This window comes from Meleagris gallopavo, chromosome 1 (assembly GCF_000146605.3).
Source record: "Meleagris gallopavo isolate NT-WF06-2002-E0010 breed Aviagen turkey brand Nicholas breeding stock chromosome 1, Turkey_5.1, whole genome shotgun sequence".
NCBI lineage: Eukaryota > Metazoa > Chordata > Aves > Galliformes > Phasianidae > Meleagris > Meleagris gallopavo.
Window position 1 is genome coordinate 189885363 of NC_015011.2, and position 23655 is coordinate 189909017.

Sequence of the window (23655 nt, forward strand, 5' to 3'; positions counted from 1 at the left end):
GAGACCCGGACTACGTTTCCCAGAAAGCCTCGGGGCGCCTCGCTTCCCGTGGTGCCGCGCGGCGGCGCTGTGTGGATAGAGGCGCTTCCGGTGGGGCGGAGCAGAGTGGGGTTGGTGGCGGCCCGGGCGTTCGGTGAGGGCCGGTGCGGAGCTTTGCGTCGTGTTTGTCGTTATGTCGGCTCTGGAGAAGCAGCTGCACCTGGGTCGCCTCCCGACGAGGCCTCCTTTGCCCGGGGTGGCGGTCAGTCCGGCTCCAAGATGCGCATGGGGTAGGTGAGGGAGGGAGGTGGTGGGGGTCTGAAGGGAGAGGGTGAGGCCTCCCTCATTAGGGAAGGTTGGGTGCTTGTGGGAGAGGGGGGAGGGGGGTTTCGGGGGGTTCTTTGTGCTGACTGCAGCTGAGTGGTGTTCTATGGGGTGTTTGGGGGGGGGGGGTATTATAGGGGGGTTGTAGGAGAAGGGGATTTCTGGGAGGGCTTTGTGCCTGGGGGAGGTGGGAGGGGGAGAAAGGAATGTGGCGGCTGGTGGGGATGGGGGTTGGGGTGTGAGGGCCTTTCTGTGTGGGGTGGTAGCCCTGTTGAGGTGGTGAATGGTGTAGTGGGCCTTCATGAATGGTATAGAAAATACAGAATTAGAGAACGGTTGGGTTAGAAGAGCCCCACCACCACCCCCAGCTCCAACCCCTCTGCAGGCAGGGACCATTGCCCGGTTGCCTGCAGCCTCATCTGTGTCCTTGGATATTGCCAGGGATGGGCACCCACAGCTTTGAGCAGCAGTGCCAGGGCTGCACCACCCTCTGAGGAAAGGATTTGCTCCTTAAATCTAATCTAAACGTTCCCTTTTTTGGGTTAAAACCATGCCCAGAATTCAGCTCCTTTCTCAGAAGAGAGCTACTAGGAAAGTTTCCTCAGACTGTTTTATCCCTATATCCAGTGAGCATCAGGGATAAAGCAGCAGGACAGGCAAGCTGAAACAACAGGGGAGATTTAGATTAGATATTAGGAGGAAATTCTTTACTCAGAGGATAGCAAAGCTCTAGCACTGCTGTCTAGAACTGTGGGTGTCCCATCCCTGGAAGTACCCAAGGCAATGGATGAGGCTGTGGGCAGCCTAAGCTGGTGAGGAGCACCTAGCCCACAGCAGGGAGTGGGGCCAGGGGGGGAGTTTCAAGTTCTCTTCCATCCCAAGCTATTTAATGTTTCTGTGATTCAGTTAGAATTAGTGTCTTGGGACATCCCGTTACCCCTCGGTGGCACTCTTCTCTGAGTCCTTTAGTTTGAAGGGAGAGTCTGTATGTTGTGGTACGTATATCATGGTGGCACCTCAAAGTCAGTGAAGTCATGGCTGAGGGGGAGAAGTGCTTTGAAATGTTATTTAGATGTTGTTCATCTCAGAAGGTTATACGAAGCTATAAAATAGGTGAACTCTGCCAAGAGATTAAGGCTATGCTTTGAGTGATGACAGCATTTCATCTCAGATAGGCCAGTACTGTACAACACAGGGTAAAGGGATGTCAAATCTCTTAAACAAGAGTGAGAACATCTTTTGGAAGCGTGAGAGAAGATGGACTGGAATCAAGCTGTGTGGATGGGAACTAACAAGGACTGACTGGACGAGGACAACTTCAGCAAAAGCTTTGTTCTTTAGTGAGCGGTCAGAGGGAGAAAGTGGGCTGCAAATAGGAGAGCACTGAAAAATACCAGTAACTTCATCTCCAAAGGTGTGAGGGAGAAGCTTGTGCTCCTAGCAAGTGCCTGACTATGGTAGAAGGAATGCAGGGTGCTTTGTAGAGTGAAGGAAGCTGGTGTTAGTCACGAGGACGTGGGCTCAGGCTGCTGTCTGTCAGCCCCATGCAAAAGGCAGGAGAGCATAGATTTGAGTAGAATAACAGAAACAGGAGCAGTTGATTAAACCTGGAAAAAGTGTTTTTTAAGTGGTGTCTGACTTTCCATACAGAGATCTGGGCTGTGACAAGACCACAGGCTGACCCTTTGAGGGATGCTGCCCTCCATGTGAGAGCTTGCGAGGGCCAGATGTGTGCTGCACAGCTCCTGATGGCATCGAGTGCTCCGTTTGGAGGTTAAAAATATCCTACAATTCCTACAGGAGATCTCCTTTGCCTTGATGCATGAAATCAGATAACAGAGAGAAATAATGAATACGACAGCTGTAAAAGACTGAGATAAAAATGTTTGGGTGTTTATGGATGTGAAAGGCATCTAAATGACAGGTAGTTCTCTCCTTTAAAACACAGTTTCAAAATGTTTCCTTTACATTATAAATACAATGCAATTGATTTAGTTAGAATCTGAACTAATTCTAACAAATCTCCATGAAATATATTTTTTCCTTTTAATGTGGACTATGTTAAAGCTAAGCTCCGTATGTAAATAATGGCATGGCTTTGAGGCTAATTAAAAAAGTGGTATTTAGGGATTAATTAGAATAAAATAGAAAGAAACAGTCCTGAATGTTGTGCTGTAAAGCATGGGTTCACTTGGTTCTGTTGTGAGAGTCTTGGGATTACACAGGAGTGTGCAGAATGTTATATGTGTTACATGTAGAATTAGATTTAATACTGGCTATTTAATTATGCCACTTAAAGTGGAACTAACCAAGTTTCAATGTATTTTAGAGCAGTTTTGTGGACTGTAAACTTTGTCAGCAAGCTAATTCTTTCCATAAAGCAGTGCACACATGATGGCTCTGTAAACAAATCCCCTGTTTAATTAAGTCTTCATAGCTCAGTAATAAACATAAAGACTTCCAACGTTGGTGTTCAGATCCAAGGGAAAGAAAATGAGTTTGCAGTTGGTGTCACTGCTGGTGTTGGCTCCTGCCAGATGTTTCCTAGAGGCAGTTGTCCCCATGGTAGTGATAAAAGGCAGAACTCAATTTCCTGCAGCATCAGGTGAGCTGTGTTCTGCTGGAATCGGTTGGGTGATGGTGGCACTGTGGTCTGCTGGGGATTGGCTGCAAAAGGCTGCTGTGCTTGGGATGCATTTCCCATGTCAGTGTTGTTGCTGGACATCCACTCTCATGATCATTTTTATCAGGAAAATAATAAAATTAAAGGCTGCCCAGACTTAATGAGGTGCAGATCCAGCGCCTGTGATACTTCTTGCTTCTCTTATCCTTGATGGATAAACAAATACATTTCAATCCAGCATCTGCAAGGTTGATTTTAATTGATTTTACGATGGGTATCTGTGGGGTATTTCTACAGTTGGGTAATGTTTGTGTTGGCAGAGTGCTGCTTGGTCACAATGCTGGAAGCTATGTAATGCCTCCTATCTTTTCAGTCTTTGGAGGGTTTTTGAATACTTCATGTCAGAGAGGGAAGCGACCAGGAAGGGTTGTTGGTTTTCTGTTGATGCTGTCAGTCTTTTCTTTTTTCCTTTCAAAATCTTTCAGAAGGTGCTGATATAAAGTCTGTTGTTGGGTGGGTGGGGGATCAAAACTTCACATATCCTTTCCTCAGTAGCAGCTGGGTCAATTTATAGTCACACTGTGGTCACACAGCCCTGGTTGCTCTGTGGGCTCAGCGCTTTGTCTCCTGTCACCGTTTCTTCTCCCCTCCTCTCCGGTCCCTCCTGTTGATCTCATCCTATGTTATGGTTGGTTTTGGACAGCAATGCCCAAAACTGGAAACTGATTGGACTCTTTCACACACCTGTGGACTGGAAGGATTATTTCATGTATAGGAATGAAGTTACCATCCACAACTGTGCATCTCAGTGGATTGTTTCTTTGTTTTCAATGGCTCTACTCAGGTCGTTTTCATGGAATCAGAGAATGGCCTGGGTTGCAAAGGAGCACAGTGCTCACCCAGTTCCAACCCCCTGCTGTGTGCAGGTCACCAACCAGCAGCCCAGGCTGCCCAGAGCCACATCCAGCCTGGCCTTGAATGCCTGCAGGGATGGGGCATCCACAGCCTCCTTGGGCAACCTGTTCCACTGCCTCACCACCCTCTGTGTGAAAAGATTAGCTTTAGCTACCAAAGGAGCATGATGTGATCAGCTGTTCGTTGACAAGTGTGTGACTTTCAGCACTGGCAAATCTAGAAGGCTCTGCTGAAGTGATCCTTAAAAAAAATCAAACTCTTCTAGGGAACAAAAGTAATTAAAATTAGAGAAAGATTTGTTTGCTCTGCTATCATCTTTTATTTATAAATCTATTTTGTTTCTGGGCACTGATGAATTAACTTGAAAGCAGGGCCATTAATTGGAATGTGTTTAAACTCAATATCCAGCAGCACTGGCAAGCTGGTTGTTCTACAGATAAATGCTTTGCTTCTTGTGCACTGTTCCTCTCATTGGAATGTTGGGTACATTTTATTTTTTGTATTAATTCAATCTTTTTCATCAGCCAGGCAGGCCGTGCTCATGTGACTGCATGGGGTGCTTGAAAGAAGAGAGTGCAGTAAGTGAGACTGCAAGTAGGAAAAAAGACCTGAATGCAGCACTGAGGTTTCTCAGGCATCAGCCATCCTTGGCATAAAGGCAAGTTGCAAGGGTAGGATGCTTCCTTCAAAGCAGATATCAGCTTGGTGAGGAAGCCTTTGTCGTAAGTACAGAGGAATTCTCAGCCCAGATACCTTCTTACATCTTTTCTGTCAAAAAGTTTAATGTTGTGGATACCCCATGCCTGGAGGCTGGCTGGATATGGCTCTGGGCAGCCTGGTCTGGTGGTTGGCAACCCTGCACATAGCAGGGGGTTGAAATTAGATGATCATTGTGGTCCTTTTCAACCCAGGCCATTCTGTCATTCTATGAATGTTTTGTTTGTAATAAAATATCACCCATTACTGCATCCAAATAGGTGAGAACAGACTTAGATCTTGTCATATTCCACTACGATCACTTCTTTGTGTTTCTTTACTGAGAAGTCTCATTCAAGCAGTTGAGGTGGCCAGAAGTGGCTGTGCTTGTCCCTGGGGCTGAGCTCAGCTCTGCTCTATGCATCTCAGCTGCGTCTGCATCTCCTCCACACCTCTGGCAGTATATCAGCAAAGCAATGCATGGGGAAATGCAAATCAGCCCAGTGAAGCAGCAGGGATATCGAATCCTTGATTAGCATAGAACACTGATATAAATATTGAAGCAAAAACACAGGACTGCGTGGTTAAAATGGCTGCTGCAGCTTAGTTTCGATGGGCTCTTGTGGTAGTACAAGATGTATGCTGGGATTCTGTAGGATTTCACAACACATTCCATTGATTTCTGCTACCTCTGTCCTCTGAATTGCAGCCTGCTCATCTGCAGACACGTGTGCTGTTCCAGCAATACCCTTCCTGCTGGCACTGTGCTCTCCTGCCTCTGTGTTTAAGTGCTCTCTGACCATATTGCTCAACTGAACAAAGCTGTGTTATCCAAACCTGAATTTGTCTGCATCTCTTTGGCCTAAGTGGTGCATGAAAACCAGCAAGAAGAACCTGAAGGTCATTTTAAGTGCCTACGTAATGGAGCAAATATAAGCTTGTCATAGAATCATAGGATGGTTTGGGTCAGAAGGGAGCTCAAGGATCACGAAGTTCCAACCCCCCACCACAGGCAGGGCCACCAACCTCCACATTTCACAGCAGCCCAGGCTGCCCAGGGCCCCATCCAACCTGGCCTTGAACACTGCAGGGATGGACGGGGATCCACAGCCTCTCTGGGCAGCTGTTCCAGCACCTCACCACTCTCTGAGTAAAGAACTTCCCCCTGACATCCAACTGAAATCTTCCCTCCTTCAGCTTCAAACCATTTCCCCTGGTCCTGCTGTTATTTACCCTTTCAAAGACTTGACTTTGAGAGCTGAGGCTTTCTGCCTCCACGTTACATACTATTCTTGCCAATTTAATTAGTTTATTTAAAATACTTCTTGTCAGCCATGGCAATTCTTAAACAGATTATATTTGATTTCCTTTGGTCAGGTTTTAAGTACAATGCAAGGATTATAGATCATGATCCGTGCATGTGATGTTCTGTAATTGCCTTCGTAGTTGTAAATGATCTCTAAGGAGAAGGAATCTCTAAAAATGGTTCTCTCTGCTTGATACAAGTATTCTTTTTTACATTTATTTTTTAAAAGACAAAACCCAACTCAGTTTGGTGAGAAATTTGGTGAAATATTTGGGCTTCAGTTGCTCTGGGATGGCTTGTTTTTTGGATCCATTTTCAGCATGCAGTGGACAGACAGCACAATAGGATGAAATGAGCTGTAGAGAAAGCCCAGAAGTTCTTTTGTAACTCCAGCTTCACATAGCAGCTGGCTTTGAGTTTCAGACTTCATTGTGGTGGATCCATTTCTGTTTTGGTCTGCTGGATACTTCAAAAAGCAGTAATTAATTCCATCAGCTTAAATATTTGGTCGACAAAACACTTCTGCAACATCAAGGGGCAAAATCACAGCTGCTCTTTACTTGGACTTGCTTCTAGTTTTGCTTGCATTGATGCACCACTAAAAAAGCAGCTCTAAATAATGGATGGAAGGTATTAATTCCAAGAAACAACAAAATCACAGTCAGTTTCTCGTAGCTCTTTGCTGCTTTGTGTACTTCAGATGCACTCACCAGCTGCCTCATGGGAAAACAGTGCTCTTATTTTTGCCCTTTGTAGGGTTCAGTAGTAAATTGAAGGTCCCTCGTGTTTTCCATCAGTGTGGATTGGAGGCAGGAACTTTGTTTAAATTGCAGTCTGCACGTAGTTACATCAGAGGTGTCAGTAGTTCTCACCTCCCAGGTCCTCTTCACTTTCTACAAACACAACAGTTTTAGTCTGTATTGTTCCCAGATATTTCATATACCTGACCCACAACTCCTAACCTTTCCTCTGGAGCTGTTAACTCCTATTAAACTGAATTTGAAGCGTTTGCCAATAACACTAAATCAAGCAATATGACAAGAAGTGGAGTGGCATGGTCCCAGGGAACAGCTTGGCTCTGATTTCATGGGTTGCTCCTACAAGCTGTAAGTTGTTCTTTGTAGATCTGTCTTTCTGTCAGCACCTGCCTGCCTTCTGCACGAACATTTTAGCAGGAGGTGGTCAATAGACCTTACAGAAGCTTAACAGTAGACCTTGCACTGGGCTTGGGCTTGGGCTGTCACACATGGTGCTGGAGGTAACAAATCTCTTGTCTCTGCCTTGTTTTCTCTGTTTTGTTTTTATACTTTGCTCAGGTTTTACCCAGACAAATCAGAAGGAGCAGTGATGCAGTGGCACAGGCTGCCCAGGAAGGTGCTGGGGTTGCCATCTCTGGAAGTGTTCAAGAACTGTGGGGATGTGACACTAAAGATGTGGTCAGAGGGCACGGTGGGATGGGTTGGGATTGGGTTTGGGGATCTGAGAGGTCTTTTCCAACCTTAATGATTCTGTGATTTTATGATCCTACATACAGCAACTGTACTGGTGCTCCTGGTAACTGGAAGGCCTGCTAGTTCCAAGAGGAGATGCATGCATCAGGTCAGCCTAAAAGGCCTGAGAATGATCAGTGTTTCCAGGTTATCTGATCTCAGAGAATTGGGGAATAAATGTGCTAAAGAATAATTGAAATAAAGTGATTTACCTTCTTTCTCCAGTCCTCTGCTCTGCATCACTCCTGGCGTAGTGTTTAACCAGATAAGGTTAAACTGTATGCTGTGTGCTGTGATTTTTTAATTATGATACTGTATGCCTTTCCAATCTTAGTTGTGTATTTCTTGGAATCCTCTTCACTTATATCCTTAATGATTGATTCCAGCCATAGGTGTGTTATGGCATGCATGTCTTGTGCAGTAATGATACGGTCTGTGCTCCAGATTGAAGGTTATCTCTGAGGTTTCCTGAGAACCATCTGCCCCTGTTAATGCAGTTTCCCAGGTGTGGGACTTCACCTTGTTAAGTCTTTGTTCTTCATCCTTCAGAAATGGAGGTGACACCCTTTGTTTTTGTGTAAGGAAGTTCCTGTGTGTTATTCTACAAACCTGGGGGTGTTTTGCTGTTAGCCAAATGAGACTTGCTTTGGGAATTCTTCTTGTTCAACCTAGGAACTAACACTTGCAAACTTTCTCATCTCACAATGAAGGGGAGTTTACAGGGAGTTCCTGTTGTTAACCAGATGTATGGATCACACTGGAAGGAGCATAGCCAGCTGGATAATGATATCTGCCCATCACATTGAATTATTGAGAACAGTCAAACCTTAAACCAGCAATAAAGTGCTGTAGGGAAACCTGACAGCACCGAAATGTGGGATTTTTAAAGGGTGATGAAACTTGTTTTTCTATAGCAGTTAACAACAACAGGAGATGGGAAATTATCCAAGCTGTGGGCTGTTTGCTCCATCTCCAGCAAGAACCAGAAATGGTCCAGAGAGCTTGATGGGGGCTGGGGTGGCATCCAGGCAAGGAGAAAATGAATAAAGCAAGACTCTCAGCTGGAAAAGCACGTGGCCAAACAGGAAAAATGTGATAGGGGTTTGTATAGTCATTAATATTGTAGAGAACAGGCAAAGACACTGATAGTGTGGGATTAAAAGCAAACAAAGTACTGCTTTTTCTGACAGCCTAATTAACTTGTGGCACTCTTGTCACAGGTGCTGTGGAAGTAGATCTGTCTGGAAGTGACTGGAATTTTATGTGACAAACTAATGGCATCTGTCCTCCATTAGTGCAGCACAGTGCTGAGGATGCAGCCTCTGGAGATCCCATGGTGAACTTTTGCAGGCATGTCATACCCTGCTCCCTCCTTAAACCTTTCCAGAGCACTCTTGGTGCCACGTTATGGCATGGATGGAGCTTTACTTTCTCTCATCATACCAGTTCTTGTTGTCTTAGATGATAAACCATTGGAACTCAGGTACCTTAGAATCACTGAATCATTAAGGTTGGAAAAGAACTCCAAGATCCTCAAGGCCATCCCCACCAAGTCTGTTGACCACGTCCTTCAGTGCCACATATCCATGGTTCCTGACCACCTCCAGGGGCAGTGACTCCCCCACCTCCCTGGTGGCAGCTGTGCCAGTGCATTATTGCTGTTGTGAGGAGAATCTTGCTCTAATATCCAACCTTGAAGCTCATATCAGTCATCTGAGTTGACTTCATTTCATGCCAAGTCTTGGCTTATAAAGGTTATCATTAGATATTGTTTTGGAAGGAAATTAAACCGAGGCAGTAGAAGAGATTTTCTGAGTTTACATACATATGTGTGTGACATCTTTTATTTAACTGAAGTTTGACAAGAATACCAAAGTCTGGAAACCCACAGAAGTGAACTTGGAATATTCAGGGGTGGTTGTTTTATGTTTCTCATTCTAGAAATATCATGGGGAAATAGGAGTTTTATTTTTACAGAACTGAAAAGGTGCTTTGTGTGTTCATTTCTCTTTCTTTAGGAAGCCAGGAATTCAGGGGAAACTTCCTTCAATGGAAGAGATTTTATTCTGTGAAGGTCTTTCACCCCCACGCCCATGCCTGATTTCCGTATTGTGTGCTGATTGCCTCCCCCAGAAGAGATTCAATGCAAAAAGGCTGTTAAAATGGTGCACTGTTACTCATCCTGTGTACTAGGCTTGAATCTTGCTTGATTATGTCACTGCCAAAATTAAACACTACTCTTTTAGCCTTAGCAAATGGGTATATTCGTTCAGCTGAGGAAACAGATTTCACATCAACTGAGTCATTGGGAAAATTCTTATTGCAGAGCCTTTCTTCAGTAATGGGGGTACAAGGAGAGGGCACAGCTGCACCTTTTGATGGAAGCAAAGAATAAATTGGCTCGTCAGCTGGGCATCTTTGAGAGTCCTGGGTTGTGTAATGTCCACAGAACACATCTGTGTTCACCCAATAATTTAGGAGAATTGCATCCCCAAGGTGCTGGGTGCAGCCTGAAATCGGTGCTGCTAATTTGAGGCATCATTAGTTGCTGTGTTTTGTGATGTACTTGTCAACAAACTGTGGCAGAAATTAGTCTTGATTATAAAGAGGGGTTGAATCTCTGTGTGTGAGGAATAAAGATTGTGATTTGTGTTTTGGAAATGTGTTACTGGGAGACCCAGGCTTTGTTTTAGTAGCCCTGGTCCCCAGATCTCACCACTGCAAGTCATGGTCATGGGTTGCAGTATTAGTTATAGGTCATTAAGGTTGGAAAAGACCACTAAGATCACGATCCACAACACCATGAGTTACTGTAATTATATAGTATTGGACTTGGTGATCCTTATGGGTCCCTCCAACTTGGGTTATTTTCTGATTAACCTGGGAACAAGTGCCTGCTGGAGCCTGGAAGCCCATTCTTATCAGCATCTGATGTGCAGTCTTGTCGTTATGGTCCTAAACTTTAAAAGTTTTTCTCAGCTTGGAGAAGAAAAGGCTGCAAGGAGACCTCAGTGTGGCCTTCCAGTACTTGAAGGGAGTGGATGAAAAGGAGGGGGAACGGCTGTTTGTGAGGGTGGGTGGTGACAGGACAAGGGGAATGGTTTGAAAGTGAGGCAGGGGAGGTTTGGGTTGGATGTGAGGAGGAAGTTTTTCATGCAGAGGGTGGTGAGGCAGTGGAACAGGTTGCCCAAGGAGGCTGTGGATGCCCCAAATCTGGAGGCATTCAAGGCCAGGCTGGATGTGGCTCTGGGCAGCCTGGGCTGCTGGTTGGTGACCTGCATACAGCAGGGGGTTGGAGCTGGATGAGCACTGTGCTCCTTTGCAACCCAGGCTGTTCTATCATTCTATGGTTTTTACAGATCCTGCTTTTTTAGGACAGTTTGACTTTGAATGATATTTCTTCTGAAATTTGAGGGGGTTTGTAGGAAAGTTCTCAGCAAGTTCCCAAGTCTCCCAACAAGTACTAATTTGACTTTTAATAAGATGCTTCATTCTGAGATCCCACGCTAGATTGGTAGCATCCTGTAGCACATAGTTGACACTTTACATTTCAAAGCTGTGGTGTCAAGGTGACTTCTGAGAAGGGCATTCCCTTTTTTTTTAAATTATGATTCATGGACTGAGTCATATTTTGGATGACTTCCTGCTCTCCCAGTCATGTCAGCACCATATTGCTCCCATTAGGACTAGAGAAGGACCATTCCATGCAGTCAGACCGCTGCTGACTTTTGGAAGGTGTCATCTGTAGCTGTTGCAAATTGAGAGATGGTACTGTGATGGGATCTTTAAATATTTGCCCTGCTCCTTTTTACTTTTCCCTCGATGTTGGTGTGTAGTCTTAATTGCTATTGCTTGGCCTTCCTTGGTATTGCTTTGTGATGAAGTATTCTCATTCTGTCTCCATTAGTTTTCACATTTGTTCTTCTGATCTCCTCAATAGGAACCATGATTAAAAAAGACATTTCCTCACTGACTCCAAAATCCATGATATTGTAAGGGAATTTCACTTGCATATCACTTGCTTCCAATTCCAAGTTGCTGTGTAACACTGGTATATTCTCTTCAATGTATGCCAATTACAACAAAAGACTAATTGTAATACCTCTTACCTATGGAGTTGTTTTTTCTTTCAGCCCTGGAAGAAAGCGTGACTTCTCCCCAGTGCTTTGGAGCCAGTACTTTGAATCTATGGAGGACGTGGTGGTGGAAAATGAAACTGGCAAGGATATATCCTTTTATTCAGATTAAGACTTTTCTGTTCTCAGTGACTGGGGTAGCATCACGTGGCTGAGTTTATTGGGGTTCCCTTCAACTTTTCAAGTATTTCTTCTCATCTCATCTTCTTTTTTTCCCTTTTTGTATGGATCAGCAATCAAAGCATTCCAACCAGCAAGGCTGGTTCATGGGATTGATTCTTTTGCAGTAGTAATCACTAATTTCAGTGAGTAATTCCAACTGCTCAGTAAGGTATTTTGCATGCAAGGAACTCCTTAGTTCACGTAGTTGAAACTGTATCAGGATTGATGATTATTGATTTGTATTAAGTTTTATTAAGACAGTTAACTGGAAATCATTGAACTGTACATTCAGATTCAGTATCAGCAGTACAGTACATGAGCCTCAACTCTAATAGAAAGTTAATACCTACAGATTTCCGAAGATCCTTCTGCAAGTAAACTTCTAGGTTCTGTTCCTGTACATACAAAGATACATGCATCCCCAGGGAGAGTGGGTTGCTATCTGTTGCACCCCAATTTGATGTGCAGACAGGGAAACTTCTCTCCCTGTTCCAGACAGATGTGGTGGTGCCAGCAGGAAGATGTCCAGCTATGTCAAACTAGTTTTTGGTTATTGATCTCCAAGATCCATGCTCCTTTTCCAAATGTTTGTAGTGCTTTTATACTTCTCTTCAAGCTGACTCCTTTTTGTAAGTCTTTCTATTATGGACTAATCCAGCTGGTGGCTGTAATCCTCTTTGATATGCTCAGTTTGAATCATATGGTCCTTAAGAGTTGGAAGGGACCTGTGAAGGCCATCTAGCCCAACTCCCCTGCACTGCACAGGGACACCAAGGCTAGATCAGGTTGCCCAGGGCCTGATAGCCTTGCCTGAAGGTCTCGAGGGATGGAGCATCCACCGCATCTCTGGGCAGCCTTTTTCATTGCCTCACCATCCTCATTGTAAAAGACTTTTTCCTTAGATCCAACCTAAATCTACTGTCGTGGAGAAGTCACAGTGCAAACTGTTGCCATTCACAATAAGTCTCCCTCCAACCCTGATGGAGTAGCAGTATTAAACGCCAGCATGCCAGGCTGGCAGCAAAGTCTTGTGGCTTTTATTTTATTTTTTTTTTCAATTGGTTGGAAACAGAAATGCTGAGGTACTAACAGGCTGACTCCTGTTCTTACCCCTGCCATCAAAATGGTTCCAAAGAATGTTTATCAATCAAGTGATAGGTGCTTTATGTATAAAAATATAAATATATATATAAAAAAAGCAAACCAGAACATTTCCCCTTGTTCTGCCAGCACAGACTCTGCTCAAGAGCCTGTCCCCTTCTTTCCTGTTGCTCCCCTTTAGATGCTGACAGGCTGCTCTCAGCTCACCTCGCAGCCTTCCCTTCTCTTCTCCATCTGCACAGCCCCAGCTCTCAGCCTGTCCTCGTAGGAGAGCTGTTCCACCCCTGGGATCATTTTTGTGGCCCTCTTCTGAATGCTCTCCAACAGCTCCACGTCTCTCCTGCACTGAGGACTCCACATTTGGATGCAGTGCTCCAGGTGAGGCCTCACAGCACAGAGCAGAGAGGCAGGATCACCTCCCTGACCTGCTGGCTGTGCTGCTTTGGATGCAGCCTAGGATACCATTAGCTTCCTGGGCTGCAAGGGCACAGTGCTGGCTCATGTCCAGCTTGCCATCCACCTGTACCCCCAGGTCTTTTTTGACAGGACTGTGCTCAATCCTTTCATCCCCCAGCTTGTATTGGTAGTAAGAGTTGCCTCGACCCAAGTGCAAGACCTTGCACTTGGTTTTGCTGAACCTCATGAGGTTCACCTGGTCCCATTGCTCAGGTACTCAGACCTTGTCTAGGTACCTCTGGAAAGGAGGCAAAGGCCGTGAGTTGGCTTTGGGTGTCCCATTCACAGGCTTCCTGCACCCACCCAACAACAGCTGGGTGCTAACTGGGAGCCCCCTGAAAAATAGTGTGGGACATAGGGCTTCCCAGGTGTCCTGTAGCTGCCTATACTTCTGACAGAAGTGGCACAAGAGGTACTTCCAGCTCTTCTTTTTGCAAAGTGAGGATTGTTTTATCTGTGTTTAAGTAACACAAACCCTGTAGTTTGAATAGTTTTATAATTTCTAAGTGTGCACATCCTGCTTTGGTCTATCCATTAAGAAAACCTGATTTCCAAACTATTTCAACCCCTATAACACTTCAATTACTTCTCCGTTGCCAATAGCATATGATGCTTGAAAATGTGAAAGACTTTCTTGTTGTTTTACTCACCCATTCATTATTTCATATTCTCATTAAGTCTGCTTGTCCAATTCCAGCTATGAATTCTTTGCGATGTGCCCCATGTCTGCATTCCTTGTGAAGCATCACACGCACACCTGAGGCTTTATAAGTAGTTCAAAGGGTAATGGATCTGTTTGGATAGGTGATGGACATGGGCACCTTCAGTTCAAGCAAATCTGTTATTTAGGATTTATTGTGTTACCCTGTGACCTTTAACAGCAACCAGTGCTTCCTTCTAGTAGGTCGTGGTGAGGTGGGTTCTGTGAAGCTTCTTTATGAATGTATATGCCAGAGAGTGGTTGTGCTGCCCTAAAACATCTTGTGTTCTGGCTTGCCTGACTTTTCATCTTAAATGTAATGGAAAATACTCCACATTAGAATTACATGCTTCGTAGCACCTATTAGTAAGGTTTAGTTTTCCTCTTTGTTGTTGCAGGAAGAGGAGAAAAGGTTTAGGCATGAGATGTGTAGGTTCCAGAGGAGGGGAAGTCCTGCACAACAGGAAAAGAACTCTGAAATTTTAAAACAAGCTCAGTTTTGTCCTGGTTTTTTTGTCCAAACCCATTGCACAGAGGCAGGAAGGAGGCCTTGAGAACTCAAGCATAGAAACAAAACACTGTGATTGCAGAATCTGAAATCTAACCATGAAGTCTCCTTAACTGTTCGTACACTTTTCGAATTTACAAAAGCGGACTGGAGGGACCTGTCTTACTGCTCTTACATGGTGGAGGCCATTCTGCTCTTTCCTGGGCTGTATTTACTGTAAGTAAACTTGTGATTTATGGAGATAGATACTTATGCAAATGTAGTCCTGTAAGCACGGATGGCTGCTAACCATTCAGTTGTGTTTAAATGTAGAGAAAATTAATGCAGAAAACAGTGTTATGATCTCCTGGTATGCATCTGACTCAGGTCATCTAAGAATATATATTAGACATGCAAAGGTGTATTGTCTAGGCCACTAATTACCAGCAGCTTCCCAAACTTCCACATAACTTGCATGTTTTAATGAAGCGTTAAGGCAAATCTATCACAGTGTACCCATGGGTTTGGTTTTGTTTTTTTATTTTGGAAGGCTGCTTTCCAATTTTCAACACTTCTATCTCATCGTAACACTCTTACTTTGCATGGTTGAGAGCCTGTTCAAGGAATCTCATTTGCTGCTCTCTGAAACATGGACAGAAGTTGTAGCAATAGGAGCAAGCACGTGGGCTGATGGAACCAAAGTACCATCCCCAAACCTGTTCCTTTGTTTAAAAAAAAAAAAGCGAGCTAAAAAACAACAAAACCAGAGCCAGGGAAGAAAATTTAAAGGATTGCAGGTAAAATAAACTAAAATCTCTTGAAGTATCTGTTATTTCTATATGGGACCTCAGAATCATAGAATCATGGAGGTTGGAAAAGACTGTAGGATCCTTGAGTCCAACCCATCCCCAGCCTGCCTGCTGAACCGTGGCCACATCTCTGTGGTTCTGGAACACTTCCAGGAACAGTGACTCCACCACCTCCCTGGGCAGCCTGTGCTGTGCATCACCAGTCTTACAGAGAAGAAAATTTTCCTCATATCCAGTATCTCTTCTGTGCCTACTATTATGTCATGCATGTAACAAGAATGAGCTCTTTGCAGGAATTAATACCAACTGCTGAATTCCCAAGGTGTCTGCTACCTCTGCGTAATCCTTATGGTGTAACCCACGGGTAAAGCACTGTGTGCTATGACAAGACATCCAAAAAATGTCTCCTGAAGTGGGCTGCAATTTTGGTATGGAACGGCAGTTTGACACCTAGCTTAGTTCATCTATGTCTGCAGCTGTAGCTGACCCAGAGACTGGTGCAGTTGTGTGTCTTCAGAAACTGCTGAACTTTGTCTTAAATCTCTTTCTTACTAAATCCTGTCCTTACCTGCTTGTAGATCATTGGTTGCCAAGATGGTCAAGTAATTGTTTTTGGTCACAGTTTCCAGGAGCCTTGGAAAAGTTGGATTGAAGACCATTGCTTTTAACCAGAGGCAGATGTATGAAGCCACATTTTTCTGAACATCATCCTACAAGCTGCCACCACCCTCTCTAGAATTCTTATTTTTAGTAGCAAACCCTTTTCACACTTAAATCTGAAGCTTGTTGGATTTAGGGGAGTGACTGCCATTATAACACTGTGCTTTTTGGGCTTTTGGTGTTACTGCTGGCAGCTGACAAAGGTAACATAGGTTTCCCTGGGTGAGAAGCACAAATCTGACTGTGCTTTTGGGGAAAGAAGTGGGCACAATAATTAGCTATGCCTTTATGCAGCTGGTATTAAATTATTTCCTGTGGGTGTGTTGAAAATAATGTCTGTCCTAAGCAATTAAGCCAGGTATTAAACTTAATGCTTAAAGTACTAAACAAAAGAATTTATTATTATTATTATTATATATTATTATATATATTTATAAAATTCACACCCAAAAGAACAACCAAACATGAAAATCCCAAACTGGGAGGCACTGAGTGCCCCAATCTATAAATAGAAGAATAGCCTGCAGAGCCAGAGTGCTGCTTTCTTCTTTTGCTTACTGGCCTGGCAAATTCCTGCCTGATCTGCTTGTGCTTCTCTTGCCCAAAATATTTCTGTTTGGATACAACTCAGGGTGCTGGACAGCTTCCCATTCTGTCATGTCACGTTGGTGATCCTCTTTCCTCACTCTCTGATGACAGTGGTTTGATCTTTAGCAGAAGGCATCTCATTGCTGAGTTAAGTCATTGCTTAGGAGCATAAGCAGCTTGCAAATTGAGGTGTTGGGGTGACTTTTGGGGTCTGAAATATGAACTTGTGGCTGTTTGAGTTGCAACTACTGCACTCATTTAGGAGTTGAGCTGAACAACCAAATGGGAGGACTGGTTGCCTTTCAGATCTGCCCCTTATGTGGGTGGTTGTATTAACAGTCCCTCAACAAATTCTCCCACTCCTACCGGGGCTGATATTTAAATAATCAATGATTCTTTAACACAAAATTCTTCCTTCCAACAAAGAAGGCTGTTTAATCACTGTGATGCCTGAAATAACTTATGCAAATTGAGCTGTCAGCAACAAATAGAGCCATCATCGCCTTGCTTTAAAAAGATTCCTCCCTTGTTCCCCTTCAACATCTTTGGACTAATCAATTTCGTACATTCCAACATTACTGTAAAGTTCCATTCTGTAAGATCCAAGTGAATAAGTGCTGCAAGGCAGCTGCTTCATCTTCATGGCTGCTGTATAGCTGGGGCTAATTTTGGAACATTTGTGGCTTGGGAAAGGGGGGAGCATTGCTTCAGCATCTGAACTTCTGCTACAGGACTTGAATTCGCTTTCCTGGGAAGCACAAGATATCTTAAAGCACAATAAAATACACGTTCTTCTCAGAGATGATGTGAACAATGGTAGGAAGGATGGAGCTCTGGTTAACTGAGGGTAGCTCGTGTGGGGTGTTTTTGTGGGAGCTGCAGGTTCAGCTGTTGGGAGTGGAGGTTCTGTCCCTCCATGCCAGTCCTTGCTGCTGTTCAGTCCGTGCTTAATGATGCTAATCCTTTTGCAGATGAGATGTGGCACTTTGCAAATTCTGTTGTCTTTTTCCTTGCAGTCTGCAATCATCAGCAGGATTCAGTGCAGGATTGTGGCTTTAGATCTCCGAGGCCATGGTAAGTACAATAAATACAGGAATTTAAATATCATGTAAGCACATTGCTGACTTGCCTTTTAAAAGAGATGTAAGGAATCCTTCCCAAAATGACTGAGAAATTATCCTGAAGGCATCCTTATTTTTTTTATTCAGTGGCAGGGATGGGTGAAGTGATGTAACCCCATATAAGAGCACCCTCAGCTCCCTGTGCCTTTGTGCAAGGTGATGGTGGGCTTGCTTCTTCCTGCATGTTGGCAGCAACCCCTCCTCTATATTTTCATAACCTAAAGGAGGTCTTTACCATTAGAAATAAAGTGTGTTGTTCAGTTGTGAGGTACATTGTTCACATGGAAACACTCCCCATGACTGTTCCTGCCCCTAAGCCATAATGTGACAAAGTACCAAGAGTTTCTGTTAATTCTGGGTTCCTTAATTATTCATGATAACTGAAATGGAGTCTTTTCTAACTGTGCCAGAAAGCTTTGTACGTTTCTGCTCCACATCCTGAGAGGTCTGAAGATTTTCAGCTTACAGGAACTTGTTTTGTTCTTTCAGGAGAAACAAAAGTTAGGAATCCTGAAGATTTGTCTGCGGAGACAATGTCAAAGTAAGGAAGCTTATGTGCTCCCCTCAGTACTTCACTTTCCACATATCTATTTTCTTTTCTTGATTAAACAGTAAACAGTGGAGGACACTCAACCTTCATTCAAGGGAACTGGAAGATGGTTTCATTTCACATAATTCTGGTAGCTTTTGCTTCTTTTCCTTCTGCGTTGGGACAGCTTTAAAATTTCTTTAGAATTATACCTCTGCCAGCTGAGTTGTATTTCACAGTTTCACAGTTGTATTTCATTCTTTGGATCTCCCCTTAGTTATAAAGCCACTTTACAGATCAGCAGCTTCACTGCAGTGAGCACTTTAAACATGCACTGCTCAGTAACACTTATTGGAGATATCCTAATAGAAGGGAAAAAGCCTTCCTCAGACATGACTGATCTAAGCATTTTAGCTTGAAGGCACCAGTTTGGTGGTGGTTCTTCTGCTTTTGAGCAGTCAGAGTGTATCTGCCTTGGATGTTGTGGATGCCCCATGCCTGGAGGCATTCAGGGCCAGGCTGGATGTGGCTCTGGGCAGCCTGGGCTGCTGGTTGGTGACCTGCACACAGCAGGGGGTTGGAACTGGGTGAGCACTGTGCTCCTTTGCAACCCAGGCCATTCTATCATTCTATGACTGGACTGGAGGCATCTCCCCAGCATGGGTCACATAATCAAGTTGGTTTTACAGACTGTCCTGACCTGCTTTGGGATGCAAATCCCCTTCTTCACAAACTGCAGAAAAGCAAGCAGTTCCTACTAAGCAAGTCTTGTTATGTCTACATTGAGTACAAAGAGTGTCTTTCCTATGACTACAATTAAACCAGGAAGGACTTTGTAACCTTCCTATGAACAAATCTGCTGGATTTGTTGTGGGGAGGCCATGTGTGAAATGCATTCTGACTTCCATTGTATACCTTATTGCTGCTGCTCACAGCTTGTCAGATCCTGGTACATCACTGTCCTAAGGAGCTGCTGTACGAAATAATTGGGATTTTTTACATCTGCAACAGCACTACCGTGGAGGAAAACAAGTTGCCTTTTGTTTCTAAACTTCTCTGTCCTCTTAGAAGTGAGCTTAAAGTTTATTCCTTGTTAGCCTTTAAATGGGAGCTTTACATCATAGTTTTAATCTTTTATTAAATCCTCTGGTTGTGTTCTCCTTGACAGAGCAGACAAACTGCTCAGCCTTTCTTTTGACTTATGGTTTACTGGGTGCAAGCTTGCTCTGGTGTTCTTTGAATGGAAAGCCCATTTTGGCACCTCTGAGGCTACTTTAAAGTACTGTGCTCCTTAGTAAGCTTTGCTCTTTAGCCATGCTGCTATTTTGATTTTTTGTGAATTGTGGCAGCAAATATTTGTATACAGCAGTAACAGCTTCAGCTTAAAGCAGGTGCCCTATGGAAGAGAAGGGGAAATCTCTGCTTGCCTTGTACTATTGTACTCCAGTGAGAATCTGAACCTTTGCTTGTGTTCAGTGCTGTTTATCTTTGCCTCCATCCATAGAGCTTGGCTATTTTTCTCTATTTAATTGCAAAATTTTTCTCCTTTTAGAGCTGTGACTTTTTTAGCCTGTGTTTCCGTGCAAAAGAATGCAAGGCTTTTCTCACCTTCCATTTAAAACTCCTACCAACTGATGTCAATCCAAAAGGTTCTCTTTGGGAATTAAAAAAAACAAAGCCCTTTCTGTTTATAAAAAGGAAAACAGCATGCTTGTTCAGGAAAGTATCAGCTTAAATGATTTCCTATGTTGGTGGCTAAATGGAGCTGCACAGTGATAAGACCATAAACTTGTCCCAGTGGTGTGTGGGTTAGATAAGAGAGAATTTGGAGCCAGACAGCTATCTTGGATCTGTATTTTTTCCTTCAGAAATATATCAAGGTAGAGATGCTGACCATTCTTTCACCTTCTTTTGGCAGAGACGTTGGAAACGTGGTTGAAGCTTTGTATGGAGACCTTCCTCCCCCTATCATGCTGATTGGGCACAGCATGGGTGGTGCCATTGCAGTGCACACAGCAGTTGCAAACCTGGTGCCAAGTTTACTGGGTCTGTGCATGATAGATGTTGTGGAAGGTAAGGCTGTGTATGCTTGGATATGGTTCTTTCTTTCGTGCTCGTCTTTTTATTCTTATCCCTTAAATTCCTGAACACACAAAGTTTAGCCATTTCTTAAATATATGCCAGTTATATTCTCTTAACAGAAGTTATCTGTGTGAAATAGTCTTTCTAGTGGGTCTCCCTTTACTTCTCCTGGGGGGGATCTGTGGTTGCTATTGTTCTCAGAATTTGGCTGCAACCAACTTTCTTGTTATCAAGGAGAGGGCTTTTTTATATACATAATGCATGGTTGATGAGTGGTTGCTGCTTTTTCTACATGTCCTACTTGTTAATTTTCTAATGTAGGCCTAGGTGTGCTAAGCTGTATTTTCCTTAACTGCATTAAATCCAATCTGAACCCCAACTACCAGGTTTCCCTGGTAGCCGATTCCGTATAGGCAAACATGGTAATAATTACATCAGATGTCAAAAAATTAGAATATTTCTTTCTAGGTACAGCCATGGATGCACTGAACAGCATGCAGAACTTCTTAAGGAGTCGTCCCAAAACATTCAAGTCACTTGAGAATGCAATTGAGTGGAGGTAATGTGTGGGCTTATGTAATCTACAAAATCACTTGGCTTTTTTAGCTTCAATCCTGAAGGAAGCAAACCTTGTGACATTTGTCACATTCTTCCTTTGGCTCTCCCATCCCCAGCTATGCAATGCTGGGGGAGTGGCTGATTCACCAGAGGGCTGTGCTGCCATCCACAGGGACCTGGACAGGCTGAGAGGTGGCTAAGAGGAACCTCCTGGGGTTTAGCAAGGAATGCAGAGCCCTGCCTCTGGGGAGGAGGCTGTGCTGGGGGCACTCAGCTGGAAAGAGTGCAGGAAAGGTCCTTGTGGACAGCACATGGAATGTGAACCCTTGTCACTAAGATGCTGCATTAGGAAAAGTGTCACCAGCAGTTTAGGAGAGGTGAACCTTCCCCTCTCTTCAGCGTTGGCGAGGCCACATCTGGAATGCTGATCTGAGTCTGGGCAACTCCAGTATGAAAGAGACTGGGACATACTGGAGAAAGTCCAGCAGAGAGCCACCAGGTGATCCTCAGAGGTCTCTTCCAGCCTCAATCATTCAGCAGTTCTGTCAGCAATTCCTTGGCTGATTGATGGGACAAGAGAGGTTACAAAGATAATTAATTTCCTGGGAGTTGGCTTGGTGTTGGAGAAGGATCATCCAAGAGCTGCTCCAATTCCCCACTAGCATTCTTCCTATATGTCTTTTAGATTCATAGTTACCTGAATCACCAGCCATCACTGTAAGTTGGCATATGGTGTGACTCATTCTGAATGACTCCTGAGCACAGGTGGTTTGGGTAAAGTCATCTGGTTTTGCTTCTGTTTCTAGGTCTGCTAGTCACCAATCATTTAGTAATCTGCCTTTCTTCCTTTTTCCTCTAGTGTAAAAAGTGGACAAATAAGAAATCTGGAATCTGCTAGAGTTTCTATGGTCGGTCAAGTCAAACAGTAGGTTGTTTTATGTTGTTTTAATTTTAAGTTCTTAAAATCTTCTCTTCTGTTTTACAAATACCTTTACTGGAGAGCATAAATACTCCTGAACATGGAAATTTCTTCTAGGAAATATATTTCTTTTCATTTGATCACTGCTGATACCCACAGCTGAATTGTAGTTATGGCACCTGGAGAAAACCTGCCCAGAATTTCAGTGGGGCAGAATCCACAAAAAGCTGCATTAAAAAAAAAAATAAATTAACCACAACTGATTGTGTGCTCTTTGTTTTGCCTTCCTTTCTGCCCACATTAAGGACAGAAGTGTTTGTCTAATGTCTTTCAGAAATGTTGGCCTAAATTGGGTTTGCCTTCTGAGTACAGTGCCTTTCATTTCCTTTTAGAAATGGTTTAATTCTGTGTTCCAGGAATGCTCCAAGGTGAGTTTTGGGGGGTCAACGTGATCTGCTTGTGCTACTCTGATCCTTGGTGTATCTGAAACCTTTGCAAAGGTCTCCACGTACTTTGCTAAGAAGAGCTGTTGTTGCTTGTTTGATCATTACTGCCTGTTTTAAATACCTGTTTGCATTGATGTTTGCACTAGGATGCATATGCTGTTTTCATCTACAGCTGCTTTTAAATTTGTGGGTAGAATTTTTCTTATCCTGTGTTTGAGAAATAGCTGACTGCTTTTGGCTCAGCTACCTTTTGGTTTTGGAAAGGGAATCAGTTTTTGGTTTTATTTTCACAGGTGTGAAGGAGCTGCCAGTCCTGAAGGTCCTAAAGCCATCGTGGAGGGCATTATTGAAGAAGAGGAGGAGGAGGAAGATGATGATGAAGGCGGAGTCTCTGTCAACAAAAGGAAGAAGGAAGATGACACTGAGGTAGGGAATTTCTTGCTGTGTTTCAGCATACGTTTGCATGGCACTTCCCTGGCCCATGATTATCCAAATGATTCTGATATAAATGAGAGCAACTCAGTGGAAACTTTATATTGGGACTTTGTTTTTCTTCTTGGCCTCATCTCATTGATTCCATCATGGGTTGTCACTTGGTCTTTGGTTTTTCTTTCCTCGGGTGCTCTGAATGACCTGAAATGGGGCTTTTGTGAACGAGGAGTGCTCTGTACTGAGCCTTCGTGGTATTTTTGCTTATTTCAAAGACCCGTCAGCATTTGGGAGGTTGTACAATCAATTGCAGCCTAAGAGTGTAAGTTCCTCAAGGAGGATTCCCCATGTACAAGAAAGACACAGAGCTCCTGGAACGAATCCAGAGGAGGGCAATAAGATGCTCAGAGGGCTGGAGCAGCTCTCCGTATAAGGAAGGGTTGAGGGAAGTGGGCTTGTTGAGCTTGGAGAAGAGAAGGCTGCAGGGGGACCTCAGTGTGGCCTTCAGTGCTTGAAGGGAGCGGATAAACAGGAGGGGGAACGGCTGTTTGTGAGGGTGGGTGGTGACAGGACAAGGGGAATGGTTTGAAAGTGAGCCAGGGGAGGTTTGGGTTGGATGTGAGGAGGAAGTTTTTCATGCAGAGGGTGGTGAGGCAGTGGAACAAGTTGCCCAAGGAGGCTGTGGATGCCCCATCCCTGCAGGCATCCAAGGCCAGGCTGGATGTGGCTCTGGGCAGCCTGGGCTGCTGGTTGGTGACCTGCACACAGCAGGGGTTGGAACTGGATGAGCACTGTGCTCCTTTGCAACCCAGGCCATTCTATGATTCTGTGATTCTGATTCTAAAATCATTACAGCTGATTTATCCCGTTGTTTTTCAGACAGTGCACAAATTATTCATGCCAGCAAAAAGCAGAAAACTAAATGCCCTGAAAAATGCAGTCATCTTTCAGTCTATAGGTGTAGCTCCTGCTGATCTTCTCACTCCTTATTTGTATACTTTGGTTGTGATTTGGACAGAAAACAAGGAGCAAAAACTTGTCTGCTGAGAGTGTGCAATCCACCAGAGGGAGCCAGCATTTTTACATACTTCCATATGGAGTTCATTTTACATAAGCTGTTCCACTGATCACTAATGCAG

The 23655-nt window shown here is 44.0% G+C and overlaps 2 protein-coding genes across 3 annotated transcripts in view; one reads left to right on the forward strand and one right to left on the reverse strand.

Annotated features, from left to right (window-relative positions):
• Positions 1–23655, reverse strand: part of FCHSD2 (FCH and double SH3 domains 2) — a 569931-nt gene that overhangs the window by 155031 nt on the left and 391245 nt on the right. The window lies entirely within an intron of this gene.
• Positions 75–23655, forward strand: part of PPME1 (protein phosphatase methylesterase 1) — a 31169-nt gene continuing 7588 nt past the window's right edge. Inside the window, 10 exon segments of the mRNA XM_010706290.3 lie at positions 75–232; positions 235–269; positions 11467–11560; positions 14520–14612; positions 17449–17506; positions 18043–18094; positions 20001–20155; positions 20633–20723; positions 21582–21647; positions 22381–22513. Of these exon segments, the coding sequence (XP_010704592.1) occupies positions 173–232; positions 235–269; positions 11467–11560; positions 14520–14612; positions 17449–17506; positions 18043–18094; positions 20001–20155; positions 20633–20723; positions 21582–21647; positions 22381–22513 (837 nt within the window). The 5' untranslated portion in view covers positions 75–172.